The 20,431-nt window shown below is 41.1% G+C and overlaps 1 protein-coding gene across 13 annotated transcripts in view; it reads left to right on the top strand.

Moving 5' to 3' along the window:
- Nucleotides 1–20,431, top strand: part of R3HDM2 (R3H domain containing 2) — a 196,282-nt gene that overhangs the window by 86,452 nt on the left and 89,399 nt on the right. For 12 of the 13 annotated variants that reach the window (XM_083356179.1, XM_083356191.1, XM_083356186.1 and 9 more), the window contains exons 2-5: nt 8,461–8,657; nt 11,932–11,973; nt 15,537–15,623; nt 16,356–16,482. In XM_083356179.1, coding sequence (XP_083212305.1) covers nt 8,493–8,657; nt 11,932–11,973; nt 15,537–15,623; nt 16,356–16,482 — 421 coding nt within the window. In that variant the 5' untranslated portion in view covers nt 8,461–8,492. Of the gene's footprint in view, nt 1–2,334; nt 2,398–8,460; nt 8,658–11,931; nt 11,974–15,536; nt 15,624–16,355; nt 16,483–20,431 lie in introns of all 13 variants that reach the window. The other variant, XM_083356184.1, reaches the window with a different exon arrangement.

The raw sequence follows: 20,431 nt of genomic DNA, 5'->3' as shown, positions 1-20,431 counted from the left end.
TTCTTTCTTTCTTTCTTTCTTTCTTTCTTTCTTTCTTTCTTTCTTTCTCGGTCTACCTTAGTTTGTTCTCTCTCTCCCCCTCCCTCCCTCCCTCAGCATGCATGCACATGCACACACACACACATGTATGAGAACTGAAGAATAAGTCTGAAACCGATCCTTGGTTAGACATCTTATTTTGAATTTTACTTTGAATTCTTGGCTTGCATTGCTGAGACACTGAAGAGTGTTTTGGTTTTCAGCCCCTGTCCCTTGATCATTCAATCGATGAGGAAAAATAAACTTCAGCAGCCCACCCCCATATCTTTAGAGGTGTATCCTGTGTTTGCTTCCTAATACTTGCTAGTCAGCTATCTCTCAGACTAGGTCTCTGTCACAATCTTCTATACCCTAATTTTTCTAAATTACTGTAGATCTCTAGTAAGCAATTTTACAGCTTTGAACAAGTCACTCTTAATATAATTAGGAAATCAGTGTGATTTTGACACAAATATTCAAGTATAATTTATAAGGTTGTCCTTTAATAAACTCTAAACATAATATTCATCAGCAGCCTGTGTTATTCAGGGCTTTACATTTACATTTTACAGTTTTACATGTAAAACTGCTGTTGCTGGGTGGGTATATTAGTACAATAAGTAAGAGATTAAGTTGAATTTTCCCCATAACATTTTGCAATAATTTTAGTTCTTTTGGTTTATGCATTGTATAAATATTTTAATTAGTTATCCTGATTAAAGTTCTCTTAGGGCACTGAAGTTTCTCCTAAAATTTTCATAGACCTATCAACAGATGTGTACAGATTATAATTTATTTTATTTTATTTTAATTCCATTTATATCCCGCCCTTCTCCGAAGACTCAGGGCGGCTTACAAGCTTAGCAGTAGCCTTCATTCTATGTATATGCCTGCTTATTAGGGCTTTCGCACACACCCAAGCGGCATTATTACAAAGTCAGCTTAATTGCCCCCAACAATCTGGGTCCTCATTTTACCTACCTCGGAAGGATGGAAGGCTGAGTCAACCTTGAGCCTGGTGGGATGCGAACCTGCACTAATTGCAGGCAGCTGGTGTTACTTAAGGAGGCATTAGCTTGGCACTTTCTTTTATATGCACTTCAATTCCTGGAATTCCCCAGTCAGAACGCAATTGCTGAGAATTCTGGGAGTTAAAATGACAGATCTGGAAGCTGCAATGAAGTTACAAAATATTTTATGCTATAAAGCTTGATGTTGTCCTTGATGACTATTTTTGTACCTGCTGATAGTAGGGACATTGGTTAATCTATGTAAATGTATATAAAGTGCTTCACAGAAGCCAGTATCTGCAAGCATTATATTTTCCTTCACCTGTGGCAAGATAAGATGAAGCAGGAATAGTGGTTGTCAATCTCTTGAAAGATTTTGACACCCTTAGAGAATTGTTTTTCTAGTGGTCAGACTTTTACAAGTGTAAATGAGATGTTTCTGAAATGGAAGTCCTTAGTAGCTGTTTGAATGGGAAGCAAACTTTATATGCTAGCTAGATAATTTATTCTTTCTGTTCCGTTGATAAGTTTGTGAAGTTCCTCCTTAAAAGGCAACTTTTTCCAGAGTGTTCTGAAGTTTAATCTGTGTCAGGGAAAACATTATAAATGCATGAAGACTAGTAAGACTATTTTCTGTCACAAATGCACCCCTTATCCCTTGCTGTGCTTTTGTTTACTTTCCAAATAGTTGCAAGCAATCTGGAAATAGGGTAGAATGAGAAATGAATGAAACTGTTATATTGATATGATTAATTTTGATTGTTACATGCTTCTTGCTTTAGAATAACATCTTAAGACAAACACTGGAAAAAGATAACTTGCTCTATGTCTGTTTGATCTAGTGACTAAGGTACTGGGCTGGAAAGTAGGAGACCCTGAGTTCTAGTCCCACCTTTCTAGCCACGAAAGCTAGCTGGGTGACCTGGGGCCACTCACAATCTTTCAGCCAACTCATTTGACAGGATTGTTGTTGTGGGGAAAATAAGAGAAACATGTGTTGGATATGTTTGCAGCCTTGAGTTATTTGTAAAAATACCAAAGGTTGGAAATAAATAAACAATAAAGGTTAATTCACTATGTAATATATGGCCAAATGGAAATCATCTGGTTTTAAAAGCTTTATGGCAGCTGACTGATTTTCCATCAAATGTGTCACTGGAGTGGGCATGTTCATGCTTTCAAAATTAGCTGATTATCAGCCTGTGTAAGTGGGTGTCTCTTGGCATTTGTGTAATCTCAGAATCTGATTTTTGTTTAATGTTAAAGAGGAGAAATAGCTTGGATTTTCCTTTTTTTTTCCTTCTAGGTCAGTTCCTGCAGGAATTATGTTACAATTGATGGCAATTACATTCCTTCAGGCTATGCTCAGGTGATTTCTGAAGCCATTTATCCTTTGGCCATTTCCCCCGACCTAACTGGAAACTGTGAGAGGTGTATCTTACTACATCGAGAAGGCATTGATTTGGAAAAGACTGGGTTATCTAACCAGAACACTAAAAAATTAGTGAGTCCAGCCTGCCCTTTAAGGAATACAAAAACTGAGATTTTTAAGGGCATTTTTAGATAAGGTAGAATGAATAGTCCTCAGATACATGTGAGAGGTCTCATGTGGCATCACCTAGCCAATTTTATCTGGCCTTGGAATCTAAGTTTAATTGGCCTAGGGTTGAAATTGTGTGAAAGATCAGGGAATCCCCAGCCTGTTGACTAGACTGAGATGTCATAAAAACATATTGAGAAAGGTAGCAGTTCCACAGTGTTTTCAATACCTGCATGAATGCTTTTATGTTCACCAAGAGTTAAGCATGATATGAGGGCATGTTTATAGTTTTTTTTTAAACCAGAGACAAAAGACAAATACTGTCTTTGAATATGGAAGTTCCATTTAAATATTTCAGCCTTTCCCTAACTGCGCTACTCTGGAAGTTGCAATCCCAGACATCTGGGGAGGAGTTAGATTAATGAGATCTGGTCTTAATTGCTTCATGGATCCAGACTTTCATACATCACAAAGAGACAACATATACTTGGTATTAAGATACTTTTCAGGTGGTTGAACCAAATGGTCCACCTCTTTCATATTCTGTTTCATCAGCCCTGAGGATTGTTGTGGTTTGTGGAGAACACAGTAGTTACACATACCCTTTTTTTCAGTTTTGGTATTGCAGTGGTAAGGGGGAGACATTCTATACTGGGTTATTCAAATCTTACTTTCCCTTATCTGAAATTTCAAGTTACCACATAAGAAAAAAAATATTGTGAATCTGGTTTGAATCTGAGAAAGAACTGTTACATACAGCAAAGTGATTCTGTCTGGCAAGACATTTATGAGTTTCTTGAGCTGTGCTGTATCTTTTTTGGGGTGTCTGTGTGTGAGACGGGTGAAGGTAATGATTTTAGTCTTCCCTGCTGTCAATGAAGAGAGAACCTTAGTTGAACTCAGAAACCTGTTTCCTTCACTGCATGATGCATAGCCTAAAGACCTCTGTGTGAGATTTATGACTTTTTTTAGTTCTGTCTATTCCCAAAATGATCTCAGCCAGATCATTTCTTCTGCGTGCGTGATTGTGTGTGTGTGTGTGTATGCATGTATATGATGCATGTGGGAGGGCAGTAATTATGATTATATGCATGTGCATGCATGTATATGCATATGTAGAAGTAATAACATTCCTGGTTTTGATTCTCATGTTGGAAGTAAGTGCCTTTTAAAAAGGAGGATTGTGAATGTTGTGCATAAACTGGCACTTTAGTGGGAGCATTTCAAACAGTAATCTAAAGAATCCAGGCAATTCAATCAAGCAAAATTAGCACATTCTTGATCAATGGGTTCCTTTTTATTCTGGAACAGTTTATTAACTAGTAATTATATAAGAATCAGATATGGGTAAATTGCAGATATGTTAAGTGCACCAGGATAGTGTCAGCAGTGTAAATTAACTTCATTCTTTGAGTAACAGTGCTTCTTGGATGCTTTCAGATAATTAGAACTAAGGAAGTTTCTTTTTAAATTAAAACTGACTGATAGGAATTATTGTTGGATACCAGATGGTGTACTAGATGCCAGATTTCATGCATCAGAATTATAGATTAGTAAGAAGGATAAAAGAAAAATAGATTTTTATCTACATATCCACTTGTTTACTTCACAGTATATGAGTTGCCGCTGATGAGACCAATGTTGTTTTATTGAACTTAAAATGTATTTCTGATGTAATATAGTTTTTTTCCAGACTTTTAAAATCCAGCAAATCTGCTGCCTCTTAGACTGCAATGCTCTGATTTGGGATTGCCTAGAACAGGGGTGTCAAACTCAATTTCATTGAGGGCCGCATCAGCATTGTGGTTGCCCTCAAGGGGCCGGGTGGGTATGGCCAGGGTGGGCGTGGCCTACTGGGTGGGCGTGGCTAGAGTGCATATGGCCTACTGGGTGGGCGTGGCCAGCTCTACATCGTTCGCATCAAGGGTGCCGATGGGGGCCTGGGCAGGAGTGGGACAGATCTGAGGGTCCCTGGCAGAAAAAGGGTCTCTGGGCCAGGGCCAAGGCAGTGGGGGCCGTTCCCTCACTGTTTCCAGGATGGCTTCGCGGGCCACATGAAACCACTTTGCGGGCCGGATCCAGCCCCCGGGCCTTGTGTTTGACATGTCTGACCTAGAACTTCACCACTAATCTAGACCTGCTGAAGGTCGGTGTGCAAGTCAGTCAAACTTGACCTTTTGAATCAATGCTTTATGTTGATGTTCATCTCCTCAGCTTTTAAAGCATCAGATTAATTTCTCTTTCCTAGTCTGCTTGCAGTGGAACTCGGGTCATTATAGAATTTCTACCATATGGTTGAGCCTGCAGTTCTTTTTGGTTCCTAAGGCAGTAGGCATTGCTGTGCATATGCAGGCATATGTTTGTTGTTCCCTTCTACACATAGTCCTCCTTACCCAACACATTCTTTACATATTAACTCCAGGGGTCCTCATTAGGGCAACCCTGCTCAAAATTGCTAGATCTCTGGGAAGAAGAAGGGAATGGAAGACCTTCCTTCCAGAGATAACTTGATCTTCGTTAAAAGTTCAAGGAGAGAAGCTTATCTCCTTCCATCCTGGTCAAGGGAGGACTCCCCAGATTTAGGTTCCAGTTCCTCAGGATTCTGCTTCTTCCATCTTTTGCTTTAGACTCACCTTTGGGTCTCATTTCAGGCCTGTATATTCTGTGCCTCTCAATAGACTATCCCTGGAGGAAAATGTTTTTCAAAAGAATGACTAGAAAGCAAAGAGAAGGTTGGTCACAAAGAACAAACCATTTTCTCCCTAGAACAGGGGTAGACAACCTTGGCTCGTTTATGACTCGTGGACTTCAACTCCCAGAATTCCTGAGCCGCTGGCCAAGGTTGCCTACCCCTGCCCTATAACATGTTAGTTTTAGTTTTTGGTGGTACAACCAAAGTCTCTTGCTTGTTGGCTTTTTATTCCCTTTCTCCTCCAAATGGTCTATACCAGGGGTAGGCAACCTTGGCTCTTTTATGACTCGTGGACTTCAACTCCCAGAATTCCTGAGCCAACCATGCTGAGGGAAAAGGGAGAGGTTTCCAAGCTGAGCCATGCTGGCTCAGGAATTCTGGGAGTTGAAGTCCACGAGTCATAAAAGAGCCAAGGTTGCCTACCCCTGGTCTAGAGGGCAGCTCTCCTGCCAGCCTTATCTTCCCAGCCTCTTCATTTCCCCCTTGCAGCTATTTACACATGTTTGGTTCTGACATGGACAAACCAAATAACCTGGTTTTCATGCACATTTTTTTTTGCCACATTCCCAATAGCAATCATAATGTTACAGGTTATTCTGGGTCCTCTTTCACTTCTGTAAAGTGAGTGAAATCAGTATACTTTTCACTGATGGACTTAGACATCACATTCAGGAGAGCGCAGGTGAAAGTTTTGTTAATAAGTCCCACATAGCTTAGTAAAAGAGCATTTCCCTATATCTGCTTGCGTGTGTAAAGGGTTTGAGAGGAGCAGTTCACACGTGATATGAATTAATATTTACTTTTAAATGCCTAATGTTGGCAGGAAAGTTAGTTACCCTATAACAGGGGCCTTCAAACTTGGCCCTTTTGTGACTTGTGGACTTCAACTCCCAGAATTCCTCAGCCAGCATGCTGTAGAAATAACGTGGTGAGCAAAATTGTAAAAAGCATGGATCCCTCCCCCAATTTGTCATGAAAGCTTACTTTCTTAACACATTGTAAGAATGAACATTCTTCTCTCTCCTCCCCACTTTAATAACAATTGTCTGAAAATCACACTTCTGGCTTTCCCATGGGTAATTACCAAGGCTGCTGGCTGTAAAATCAGCAATAATGTATGTTTGTTGCTCTACAGCACTACAAATTAAAGGGAAATTACTTTGAATTAGTCTGCCTATATTAGTAAATCCAACCTACGGCCAACATTCAATAAATCTTTGTAGACTTTTGACTGCTTTTCTGTTGAGACTTGGCAGTTGCTTAATAAAATGAGTTGATGAACACACTCTAGGGCTTCTGCTTTCTGGTTCCAAATTGTTTTGATACCAAGAGTCCACAAAATAATGCGTTCTACAGGTTTAAAAAGGCATAGGCAAGGCACAGCACTTAAACCAGCATTCCTATTTAGCTGAATTTCTGCAAGACTAGCCACATTCCTAGTCTTGCACAAAATCAGCAATGATATTTTCTTTTCTATCATTAGATTTTGTTAAAAATAGCTTGTTAACAAAGGGTGCGGGGAAGTCTCAGCAGCACTAATAAAACTTGACAAAAAGCGGGAAGCGCTTCTGGGTAGGTTTGCTTTCCTTTCAGCTGCTTAAATGCAATTGAGAAAAAGCCACCTGAATTCAGTTCCCTAGGAAGCCTGTTTGGAGAAGAAGCTGCTAGTTCTGAAAGGTGACTGTACTGAATTTACAGTACTTGCAGTCTGCAACAACTGTTTTTTGAATGAAAGAGTTTTTGTAATTTTAAATGCAGTGGTAAATTCCTCCAGGAAGAATATTCGTGGGGAGACCTGGATCCAGTCCTTATATAGTATAGGTATCAACTCATTTAGTGGCTGCTTCCCTAAAATCATGTGCTTGATCATGTGGAACTCTCTTTTATGTCATTTGCTTTTCCAAACCAAAATGTGCAGCTTTTTTTTTTCCTCCTTTAGTTAAAGGTAAAGGTAAAGGTTCCCCCGCACATGCGTGCTAGTCGTTTCCGACTCTAGGGGCCGGTGCTCATCTCCGTTTCAAAGCCGAAGAGCCAGCGTTTGTCTGAGGATGCCTTCCATGGTCATGTGGCTGGCATGACTAGATGCCAAAGGCACATGGAACGCTGTTACCTTCCCACCGTGGTGGTCCCTATTTTTCTACTTGCATTTTTACGTGCTTTCGAACTGCTAGGTTGGCAGAAGCTGGGACGAGTAACAGGCGCTCACTCTGTTACACGGCACTCGGGATTTGACCCACCAAACTGCCGACCATCTGATCGACAAGCTCAGCGTCCTAACCCACTGAGCCACCACGTCCCTTTAGTTAAGCTTGAGGAAACGTGTTTTGGTGTTTTTTTTGTTTTTTACTTTTATTTCTCTTTACCTTTAGGGAAGAAGGTTCGTTGTAATTCTAACAGAGATACTGGAGAAAATATCTACCAATTAGCTATGTGATGATGCAGATGGAAAATTGGAAGTACTGTCCTGTGTGCATTGCTTTGCTTTGCTTTGCATTGTCACTTGGAGTAGTTTTGGAGTAGAGCAGCATAGAAATACCAATAATAAATAATATTTCAAGCGTACTAGCATAGTGCGTACTGTATATACTCTGTTACACGCTAAGTGTGTCTGTGGGATATCTTTTACTGACCAATCTAGGCAGTGAGAAGGGGCTGATTAGCACACATTGGGTTGGAAAGGAGAATGCAAGTCATCCAGCCATATTCTTGATAAAAAGATACTATATATTAAAAGAGAGCCAGTTTGGGGTCATGGGTAAGGTGTTGGCCTAGGAACCAGGAGACTGGGAATTCTAAACCTCCCTTGGCCTGAAAGCTGGCTGGGTGACTTTGGGCCAGTTCCTGTCTCAGCTCAACCCACCTCATAGGATTATTCTTGTGGGGAAAATAGAAAATCCAATAATATATTCCTCTATCAAAAAAACGCACAACTATTTGGGGGCTGTTTTGTCAAAGACTTGAGTAGGGAAGGAACACTTGAATGTTCTTTTCAACTGTAACAGGTATGAATTGATCTGGAATCTGTAGTATATCTCCCAATAATAGAAAGAATGTTCTGTGGATACTGAGGGATTTAAGAAGCCACAAAGCCTCTTTTAGGCAAGCCTCAATTAAGAAAGAGGCGAAAAACAGGAAATGTTATAAATAATAGAGGTATGTTAAAAACAAACAGATTCCAACCCTTCTTCTCCTGCTTGCAGGTATCCATCACTAACACTATACTGTGCTGAAGATGTCTAACAGCAACACCACACAGGAGACACTGGAGATAATGAAAGAATCAGAGAAAAGATTGGTGGAGGAATCTTTGAACAAAACCAAATTTGTGTCGAGGTCACCAAGCAAAGAGGAGCCTGAGAAGGACGGGGAGGAGAGCGGTGTACGGCAAGAATCTCAGGTAATTGGACATAATGTCTCATAGATAGCCAAACCAGTAGGCCCATGAAAGCCCACAGTTGTACTGGCTACAGACCTTGGACTTAATTTTCTCGTATCTTGGTCAGCTATCTTTAGTGCTGTTGCTAAATTAATCCATTAGTAGCTCCATAGAATATACGGTATCTCAGTTTTACCATGATCTCCTCCTTAGAAATCTCCTGCTCACTTAAACATCTCACCCTCTTCCTTCCATCCCTGAAAGTTCAACCCAAAGTACTAATGTGACATCACCTCCTCCTCCATCTTCAAAATCTGAAATAGAATGCAGCTTCATTTATTCACATATTCATCCATTTCTTACTTTGGCTGTCTATTCCACCCCTATTTAAATTCTTAACAACTCTTCCTTGGGCCATTTTTTCATCTTTTTTTTTGTATAAAAGAGTTGTTCTTCCTCCCCTTCTCCTCCCCCCATATAACCCCACCCCCACCACCAAATATCAGTACAATATAGAATGGACTGTTAATTCAAGGAATAAGAATTTAGGAGCTCTATTTAGTATTGTTTATTAGAAGGGAAGTTAAGGTTCTAATACAAGAATTCCAGAGAGCATCTTGTTTTCAGGTGAGATGACTTTATTATAAGAAATTTATGGAAGCAAAGCTCTTGTCTGTTTCTTCCTGCTTTTTTTGATTTCAAGGCCTGGAAACTTGCTTTTTGTGAAGATGGAACACTCAACATGTCTACTGCTAGTCCTCATGAGGTCACACCAGTATTTAATTATATGTGAAATCACCTTGTTTGTAGAGTTATGCGCCCATTCCCGGAGTGTAATGCAAATAAAATAATGTTAGAAATTGCTACCGTTTTACTTTATGTGATATTTGGTCTATGTGTGGGGGTTATATGAAATTCTTTCAATTCAGTGTTGTCTTCTTGTTCCTAAGAAGAGTCGTCTGTAGGGTTTTTTTATATTAATTCTTGTCTACAGGATTTGGAAGAAAGTCTGAGTGGGTCTAGTAAGACTTATTCCTATGTGTGTGCCACCTTAATGGGCTACTTCTGAATTCTATCAAGAAAACAATAAAAAAAACCTCCTAAGCTCAGAATCATGGTGTATTGGTATAGTGCCGTCCCTATTCAGTGTTATACAAAGCAGTTTAATAGACGTGCCCCAGCACAAGGATATTGTAATTGGAAATTCAGTAGCATTGAAAGGCAGTTGAGGGAGGGGAAAGGTGAAATCGATCTTAATATACAAGTTGCAAGTTTTGTTGCTGCTACATGCATAGTCTTCATTTTAAGCAGTATAAGTGTAGGATTAGCAAAATCTGGACAGAAAAGTTGGGAATTAAAAGTCAAGTTGAAGGAAGAAGGGCATTGGGACTGGAAGAGAATTGAAGTCTGTTTTTAAGCCCCTGTAACTAAGTGATACAAATTTTGTTTTGGACACAACATATTTCTTTACTTGAACTGCATTCTGTTTCTTCGTTTGCCCTGTTGATGTTTAATTTGCTGTCATCGGATCTTTTTGGATTTTCCCTAAACATACAAATGAGTCAGTTTTTCTTAGACTCTGGTAAGTGTGTTGTGGAAATGACAGGCTGTGTAATTTTGTGATGTGAAGTAATCAACTAATGCCAAGCCTTTTGGCTACTACATTTATACCTCTTACAAGAATTTCAGAAACAGGCCTAGGACTGACAGTATCTTTCCTTTGCAAGGAAGTATATCGTTCAGTAGAGAAACCACCATCATTTCTTGGTGTAATACAAAAATTTCTTTTAACCCGATGGACACCGAGTCTTTTATTATTAATTGGATGAAGACAGAATGTGTTAAATGTTCAGCATTGTGCCCATGTTAATTCTGAAAAGCAGTTGCCTCCTCCTTCATATGCTAAACTAGTAGTATATATACAGTTTGACAAAATGGTAAAGAAAGGAAGAAGAGGCGGAGGGCAGGCTTCTGGTGCTCTATGTAGATTTCTACTGGATGAAAATTTTGGGAGTTTTAATTCTGTCATACTTGGATAACACAAGATTGGGTAAAGCTAATAGGTAAAGGTAAAGGTTCCCCCACACATGCATGCTAGTCACTTCCAACTCTAGGGGCCGGTGCTCATCTCCGTTTCAAAGCCGAAAAGCCAGCGCTTGTCTGAGGACGTCTCCGTGGTCATGTGGCCGGCATGACTAGACGCCAAAGGCGCACGAAACGCTGTTACCTTCCCACCGTAGTGGTCCCTGTTTTTCTACTTGCATTTTTACGTGCTTTCGAACTGCTAGGCTGGCAGAAGCTGAGACGAGTAACAGGCGCTCACTCTGTTACGCGGCACTTGGGATTCGACCCGCCAAACTGCCGACCTTCTGATTGACAAGCTCAGCGTCCTAACCCACTGAGCCACCACGTCCCTGTATTAGTAAAGCTAATACAGGAATCCTAAAAATGAAATAGTAATTTAGTCCACTGAGTCCATCATCCCAAGTGCAGAAACCTAATTTAATTTATTGACAAAGAGCAAATGTGATGTTTTTTTCAACTCTGGCAATTTTAAATCCTGTGTACTTCAACTCCCAGAAATCTGCAACCATGTCTAGCACATCCAGTGAAGGAGAGTACTGCCATTTCTCTGGGTAATTGATTCCATTGTTAATTGTGCTTGCTGGATTTCAACTGCTATGCCTTTGTCATTCATCTATGGACAGAGAGATAATTTCTCCAAGTCAACAGTGCACTTATACCTATCACCCCTGCTTCTTTAAGCTTTGGGGATGCTTGGGAGGCACATTTTTATAGCGCATACTCATATTTTTATGATTTTTTATTAAAAGAAGATTTTACTGAGATTTTTAAAAAATTACAGAAACTTGGAAGAAGAAAAAAGTTTATAAAAAGGCAAAAGAAAAGTGAAGAATAAGGGGGAACCCCCCCAAAAGAAAGTTGTCTAAAGAAGCAACTTCTAATCTTTGCAGCAGTTACAAACAGAGCAATTATCACCTCCTTCCTAACATATTGCATATCATAGTTCCCTTCTTCTCATAAAAATATTTTTAATTAACAAATTGTGAAATCAGTTCATTTTTATCCATTTTCAGCAAAAAAATAATAAAAAATAAAGTGTTTCTAGTCTTTTATCAAAGTAGTTGTAGTTCCCTCCTTAATCAAACATGTCAACGTGGCCTTTTCTGCAAACCCGGCCATAACACATTCATTCATCTCCTAGCATGTATAAAGAGTGCAGAGAATAACTTTTTGCCTTCTTCCTATTCCCATCTTTTTTTTTCTTAAACAGAGGAGAACATCCAATCACGGACATGCTAGAAAAAGAGCTAAGGTAAGAGATTCCAGGCAGTGTCATCTCTTTATGTTGTCCTACTTCAGAAGATGGTGACGCAACGCTAAACCTGATTCCACCCTTAATTCCGAGTCCCAGCCTTCCTAACGGTGCCAGATTCTTCAGTACTTCGCAGTCTTGAGTTCATAACCGATTTCAAGGCGCAGAATGCCACTGCTACTGCATTTTATTCCTAGGTCCCGCAAGGATTTTTCAGTGTGTCCTTTGAGTAGCTCACAGGCACTTTATCCAGCCATCTCAAGGTGGGAGGCTCAGGCCACTATTCCCTCTGTGGCTAAAGCACAACTGTAGAGCAGACAGTTTTTGGAAAAGCATGCTGAAAGTTATCCACCTTCTGTTAAATTTGCTCTAATTCTGGCTTTAGAATCTCATTTGTTTTAGCTATGTCTCAGTTGTTCTGTTGCATACAATAAGTTAGGGTGTTGATGGAATCTTTCCCTATCCATTTCCCCTCCCCCCCCTATACATAGAGGAATGCCACACTGTGAGGAAAGCCAATCTCACTTTCATTTTGCTTGTTAACCACATGCTGGGCTTTGTTTTCCTTTTTTTTAAAAAAAATCCCATTTATATCCTGCCCTTCTCAGAAGACTCAGGGCGGCTTACAATCCAAAGCACAAATCAATCTGCTTAGCAATAGCCTTCATTCTATGTATATGCCTGTTATTAGGGCTTTCCCCCCCCCCCCCCCCCGCAGCATTTTTACAAAGCTTATTGCCCCCAACAATCTGGGTCCTCATTTTACTTACCGTATATACTTGAGTATAAGCCGACTCGAGTATAAGCCGAGACCCCCAATTTCACCCCCAAAAACTGGAAAAAGTTGTTGACTCGAGTATAAGCCGATCCGCCGTTCTGCAAGCCTCCGCCGCCGGCGGAGGCTGGATCCGCGCTCTCCAAGCCTCTGCCGCCAGCAGAGGCTCGATCCGCCATTTTGCAAGCCTGAATACACAGGAATACACTGTGTGGCCGCGGCTCTCGGGGAAGCCCTGGCTGTCCGCTTCCTCGCTCCACGCTGCCATTCAGGGCCCGCGCGTTCCCCGGGCAAATCGCGGCGCCCAGCAGGCGAGGAAACACGCCTGCTCCAGTGGCCCCCCCTTCCCTCAGGAGACGCGAAGCAAGTGACCGCCCGGAGCTTACCGAGGACTTGCTTCGGTGCTTCCAGGATCGCGCACACCTCTCCCAAGCCGCCGCTGTCCGGAGACCTGCCGAAGTTTGGGGAGGTTTGGGGAGGTGCGCGCGCACCTCCCCAAACCTCCCCAAACGTCGGCAGGTCTCCGGACCTCCGTGCCCTGCCTGCCTGCTTCTTTCCGCTGCGGAAAGAAGCAGGCAGGCAGGGCACGGAGGTCTGCTTCTTTCCGCAGCGGAAAGAAGCAGGCAAGCAGGGCGCGGAGGTCTGCTTCTTTCCGCAGCGGAAAGAAGCAGACCTCCGCGCCCTGCCTGCCTGCTTCTTTCCGCAGCGGAAAGAAGCAGACCTCCGCGCCCTGCCTGCCTGCTTCTTTCCGCAGCGGAAAGAAGCAGACCTCCGCGCCCTGCCTGCCTGCTTCTTTCCGCAGCGGAAAGAAGCAGACCTCCGCGCCTTGCTTGCCTGCTTCTTTCCGCTGCGGAAAGAAGCAGACCTCCGTGCCCTGCCTGCCTGCTTCTTTCCGCAGCGGAAAGAAGCAGGCAGGCAGGGCACGGAGGTCCGGAGACCTGACGACGTTTGGGGAGGTTTGGGGAGGTGCGCGCGCACCTCCCCAAACCTCCCCAAACTTCGGCAGGTCTCCGGACAGCGGCGGCTTGGGAGAGGTGCGCGCGTTCCCGGAAGCACCAAAGCCTCGGCCGCGCACAAGTCCTCGGTAAGTTTTTTTGTTGACTGGAGTATAAGCCGAAGTGGAATTTTTCATCCCAAAAAGTGGGCTGAAAAATTCGGCTTATACTCAAGTATATACGGTACCTCGGAAGGATGGAAGGCTGAGTCAGCCCTGAGCCTGGTGGGACTCGAACCCAGTTACTTAAGGAGGCATTAGCCCACTGCTCCACCAAGGCTCTTTTTTGGTTGTGAAGGAGAATTCATTCATACTTTTTGGCCACTCCAGGCTGAATTGGTGCAGCCCAGAGTTCTTATCTTGTTTTGCTTTGCTGATTCCACTCCAAATCGTGGAGCTGCTTACAAATATTATAAAATAAATAAATCTAAGCTTGCTACATCTGTAAAAACAGAGTTGATAAGGAGTTTTACTTTTTTATAATTTGAGAGTAAATCACTAGTGAATTAAAGCTTGCTCTTTTAGGCATTTGTCCTGAATGCTTTTAACATTCCTTACATTAGTAAAGGCCTCCAACTGGTAGTCCTTGGAGTCAAATTAATTTATTTCCATTTATTTATATGAAAATGTGTACAGTACGTTCTCAAGAATCCATATTTCACCACGTGGGCTTGACCTATGTAAAATATTGTGGGGCATCACCATTCCCTGCCCCAACAACACCCCCCCCCCCAAATAATTCTACAAGCAGTCTGGGACAAAGTTTTATTTTTAGCATATTTTTCAACGGACCTGGCAAACCACCCAGAGTGGCTATGCTTGTTGAAAATACATGTAGGGTGCCAGCTGTAGAATGATAGGTTTGGAATTAAGACAGGAAGAATCTACTTATTTATTACTTACTTTTGCTACATTTTATTTATTTATTTATTTATTTATTTATTTATTTATTTATTTATTTATTTATTTATTTATTTATTTAATTTATATACCGCCCTTCTCTCAAGAGACTCAGGGCAGTTAACAGGGCAATACGTAAAAGACAGATACAAAAGTTAAAATTAATTAAAACATGATTAAACAATGCCCATAGTACAGATTTAAAATTAACGTCATAATAACAAAACCCACCCCGTCCCATCAGGCCAGGCCCGCTTCCTTAAAAAGATGGGTTTTAAGGTCGCGCCGGAAGGAGCGGAGGTCGGGCGCCATACGGAGCTCTACCGGAAGATGATTCCATAAGTCCGGTGCGCCCACAGAGAACGCTCTCCCCCTGGGGGCCACCAGTCGGCATTCTTTGACCGGCGGCACCCTGAGGAGGCCCTCTCTGTGGGAGCGTACTGGGCGGAGGGAAGTTGACGCCGGCTGCAGGTGCTCCCCAAGGTATTCTGGACCCATGCCATGGAGGGCTTTGTAGGTCATTACCAACACCTTGGGGGAGGGCAGGGGATTATGTAATGAATTTGCAACTGAGTAGCTCAAATCATGTATTTGTCCTTTAGGCTCAGGTAGAAACTGAGGTCAGATGGAGCAGCAAATTGTCATATAAAATGGGATCCCATCTAAGATGCTAAGAGAAGAGATTTGTCTTAGTGATGTGCTTACTAATTATTGATAGAGATGACACCCTTTGTATTGCTCCCTGCTCCCCCCCAAAAAAGGAATCTATCTTTCTGATAGATAGCGCTACCTTAATTACTAGTAGATGACTGGCAGGTCCATGACAGATCAAAAGGAGGCTGTGGTCAGCTGCATCTTAACTTCAGAAGCATTTTGTGTGTTTATTTGTTTCAGTCAAATTCGAAACTGAAATTAGTGAGGAGCCTGGCTGTATGTGAAGAATCCTCTAGTCCCTTTGTGGATGGGCCTTTGGAAACCCAAGTAAGCCAAACACCAAGTAAATACCCTTTTCAGCTGGGGGGGGTGTGGCGGTGGGGTAAAGAATCCCTTTCAGTATTAATTACTTCTGGCATAGATTAAGGTAAGACCTCTTGAGCAAAACTTGTCTGAACCAATAGCATCTTGTGGCAACGTGATAGCCAAGTTAAAATGCATTAAAAGTGATATTGATACACCACTGGCATATCAGTAATCTCCACTGGACTGATTACAATCTTCTAGTGATTCCAAATAATATCTACACATTGGGGGACTTGAATATCTCCTTCCTGTAGAACAGCAATCTATGCAGAAAAGGATACAAACTATGATCATCCATATAGAGTAAAGCACCATAGATCAGGTAGGGTGCTATAGGCGTTGGGTGCTATAATAAGAAGACAAAATCAAGAATGGTGGCACATACTGGAGAGGTGATTTACCAACCCAGTAGTGTAGATTATTCAAGCAAGTCAGCTATGCTTAGAAAATATCAGTGAAAAATCCACTGGGTTGTTAATATATATAAATATATATTAAATATATATATTTAAAGCTCACACGCAGATAAGAACTTAGCCCCATGGAGAAGGGTAGGCCAGAATCTTCAGTGATTGATGGCCAACCTGACCCAAAGTAAAATTCCTTCCTAGATCCAAAAAGTTGATCATACGATGCTTCCAGCTTCTGTTGATTGCAAAGCATCAGCAAATACAGCTTTTGTCCTGTCATTAGGATATCATACATTTGCACATCAGTTGCCCATCTGACAAGGAAGATGACAAATCTGCAAAAGATGGTCCCGAAAAAGAAGAAAAAGAGAAAAACAAAGAGAAGGCCCCCAAGAAAATGTTGTCTAGAGGTAAGACAATCTTAGGTTCCAGTCACATCTGCTCTTTGTAAAATTCCAGGCTTTTGGATGATGAATAAAGACACATTTCCTAAAAACTTAAAAGTGAATTAGTTAACAGGTTTTAATAATCCTTGAAGCTTGCATAATATATTTGATGTCATTCAATTTGTTGATCGTTTATTTGTTAGTTGCATATCCTGCCTTTCCTCAAGGAATACATAGCCATAATTTTCCCGCTAAACAACACTCCTCTGAGGTAGATTGGTTGGAGGGATGGAACCGGGCCCAAATCATCAGTCGTTTGACTGTATCTGAGCCTCCCCGTCTGGCTCAAATCACAATGTGTTGATTAGGCACTATATACTCTCACTGAAGACCAAGTAAAGAAAATAAATTGCAGCCTTACACAGTTAGAAAAGTTTAAGACTAATGCTGTTACGTTTTTTAAAAATCCTAATGTGGAAGAGCATGTAAAGACTGTGATTTGTGTGAAAGTGCACACTTTGATAATATTCCCCATTGCCAATGAGAGAACACTTAGATTTCTTTCCACAAAAAAACCTTCCCCTGGTGATAAGATTCAGTGAAGAGGCAGAAGACCAGATTGGAATGAAGAGGTACAGTACACGATGAAGTTTATGGTTTCACTGTAGCAAATTATATATAAATATCCGTGGGTTTGTATATGTGCACGTGTGCATGTGTGTGTGTGTGTGTGTGTGTGTGTGTGTGTGTGTATGTACACAAGTACGTATACACATGCCACATAGTTGTCCTATGCAAAGTGGTAACTGTCTGTTTAGGAAACCTCAGATCTTTTTCTTTGGGCCATTTCCACAGTGAGTTGAGGAAGTTTCTAACACAAGGGACAGAGCTATACCAAATTCCCGGTTCAATCCCTCCATCCTCTTTTTCTCTCCTAAGGGTGAAAAATGAAAAATTTCTCTCACAACTTTTGTCCCAAATTTCCTCCATGTACAGATAGTCCTCGACTTACAACCACTCGTCTAATGCCTGTTCAAAGATAACAGTGGCACTGCAAAAAAAAAAAGTGACTCATGATGACCAGTTTTCACACTTGTAACCATTGCAGCATTCCTCACAGTCATGTGATCAGACTTCGGGTCCTTGGCAACCCGGCATGTATTTGTGATGGTTGTAGCATCCTGGGATTGTCATTTGCAACCTTCCTAGGGAGATTCTGACAGGCAAAGTCACTGGGGGAAGGCAGATTCGTTTAACACAGACATGTTAAACTCGCGACGTCACGTGATGTTGCGCAACATATCAGAGCTTTTTCACCATTGCCAGCAATGGGGTGGGTGCAGCTTTAGTATGATGAAACCGGCCCACGGGCCGGCAGTTTGACACCCCTAGCTTAACAACTGCATGATTCACTTAGCAGCTGTAGTGATTCTCTTAACAACCATGGCAAAAAAAAAGGTGAAATGGGGCATGATTCCCTTAAGGGCTGCCTTGCTTAGCAATTGACATTTTGGCCTCCATTCGTGATAGTACAGTAGTGGCCAAAATTGTGTAAACCTTTTGAGAAAAGTGTACAGTTAGAAATACCACCTTTGGTTAAGTTTCCACCCATTTTTCTTCTCATTTCTTTGTAACTGTAGCCTTGTTCACTTAATAATACTATTTTACATCACTTTCTGGGCAACCAGTCAACTCTTTGCACCATTACTTTAATTTTATTACATTTTACAAGCTCACTAAATGAAAGGACACAAAAAAACCCAACCAACTTGATAGCGATCATATAACACACTGACAAATGTCCTCCTCTCAGCTTCAATACATGACATTGATAACTGAATCCTACTGTGATCTGATTGGCTCTTTGCCAAAACAAGATGACACCCGATTGGCTCTCTAAACACTCGTGCTCATTGGCTACAATCAGATGAAGGAAAGCTACCTGATATCAACCAAAGCAAGCTGTGCTTCCTCTTTCTGGTTATTTGGCTATAACTTTTCATAGACTACAGTACAGATAATTGAACAAACTATGTTGCATTACATTCTTGGTTAAATTATCTTTCCATTGATTTATAATTTTATGGTGCTACCCCCCCCACCCCCCAAAAAAGTGGTGTTATTAGCCATCAAATCTCAAAAATACACTTTTCCCAAAAGGTTTCCACAATTTTGGCCACTACTGTAATTTGAAAATGACCTGTACCTTAAACCTCACTTGTGTCTCTTTCTTAACTACTGCACTATTACAACAGCATCTTAGGACTTGTGCATTACCTTACTACTTATTTAATTAAAATGTGCGCTTTTGAAATAGGAAATAGCATAAGAGAATGGTTTGCCTGAAATAAAACAAAGTACAAGTAGTCCTCGACGTGCAACAGTTCGTTTAGTGACCATTTGAAGTTACAACGGCACTGAAAAATGTGACTTGTGACCGTTTTTCATAGCTGCGGCTTTTGCAGCATCGCCTTGATCATGTGATGAAAATTCAGACGCCTGCCGACTGGTTCATATTTATGACCTTTGCTGTGTCCCAAGATCATGTGATCCCCTTTTGTGACCTTCTGACAAGCAAAGTCAGTGGGGAAGCCAGATTCACTTAACAACCCGGGTTGCTAACTTACCAACTGCAGTGATTCATTTAACAGCTGTGGCGAGAAAGGTCATAAACTGAGGCAAAAGTTACTTTTAGCAGATGTCTCACTTAACAACAGAAATTGTGGGCTCAATTATAGTCGTAAATCGAAGCTTAGATAGCAATACATTTCTCTTCTTCCCCCCCCCCCCCCCGGCGTCAAATTTAAAAGAACTAATAATCCTGAGGATTAAAAGAGAAGAATCTGCCATTCTTTTGCAGAAATAATCTGCGAAACTGGAAAAGCTATCTTCAGATTGCATGAAACAATTATCCTATATATCACTCAGTATTGGGGATTCTCGTGTCCACATTTTGTCGGCACACAGAGGGTCTAAGACTTGAGTTTTATATATATGTGTCAATCATGAGAAGGCATGTGAATGAGACTTTGCTATCCTGGAGAATGCCATGTTCCAGCGGACATAGCTTAGCAAACATACACACTTCCACTGAGCTGCAGCCCACTAAATAATTGCTTCCAATATTTAAACTCTGCAGGGCCCCTCTGCACACAGCATTTCCCCCAGAATCTAGATGATGTAATCATTTCTCAATGATCAGAAATGTTGCATATCTCTACTGGAGGAAAAAAATGCTGTTTGTTGATGTTCCACTGAGTTGCTTGATTTAAATTGTTCGTTGGTGTGCAGAAGTAAGAACTGGTTGGTTAAGTAGACCTATAAAGCACAGATCCTACTTAACCAACCAATTCACCCGGCCTGGCAACTCTAAATTCTGCAATTTGGGATGAAAAAAATGAGAAATTTGAATAAAAGAAGCCAAAAACTGCTAACAGCATCTGAGTTTGCTTTCTCCTCTCCGAGATGAAAAGACTTTGTAAATAATGCTGAACTTAACATACTTCATTATAAAAACCTGGTGTGTGATGATTTGTCCCACACAACTTCTTCTGATGGATTAGTGTAATTTTTGTTAATATGAGGTTTGAAGATCAAGCACCGAGGCTTGACAATTTGCATTCTCAAGAAAAACAAGATCACTCTGTTTCTGGTCTATGTCATTTTATAGTAATGATAATAATGATCCCCTTCGCTACCTCAAGAAATATTCAAATTCATTGATTACATTGATAAGGGCTGATATTTTATAACAAGAATTCAGGGATGTATCACAACATACTTCGATCAAATAAGCCCTTGTCTTTCTGTAGTCTGGATTTATATATTCATCTTTTAGGAGCTACACAAGGTGAAAGCCCTTCCATTTTGGTGGAACGACTAGTAAAGAAAATAGTCATATTGAAATATTTAAAATTTAAAATTTTAATTTAATTTAAACTCTCCAATTTATCCTAATGGTTTAAAGTTGAAT

This window comes from Vipera ursinii (assembly GCF_947247035.1).
Source record: "Vipera ursinii genome assembly, chromosome: 2".
NCBI lineage: Eukaryota > Metazoa > Chordata > Lepidosauria > Squamata > Viperidae > Vipera > Vipera ursinii.
The sequence above is the reverse complement of the archived record's forward strand: the minus strand, read 5'-3'. Positions and strand labels throughout refer to the sequence as shown.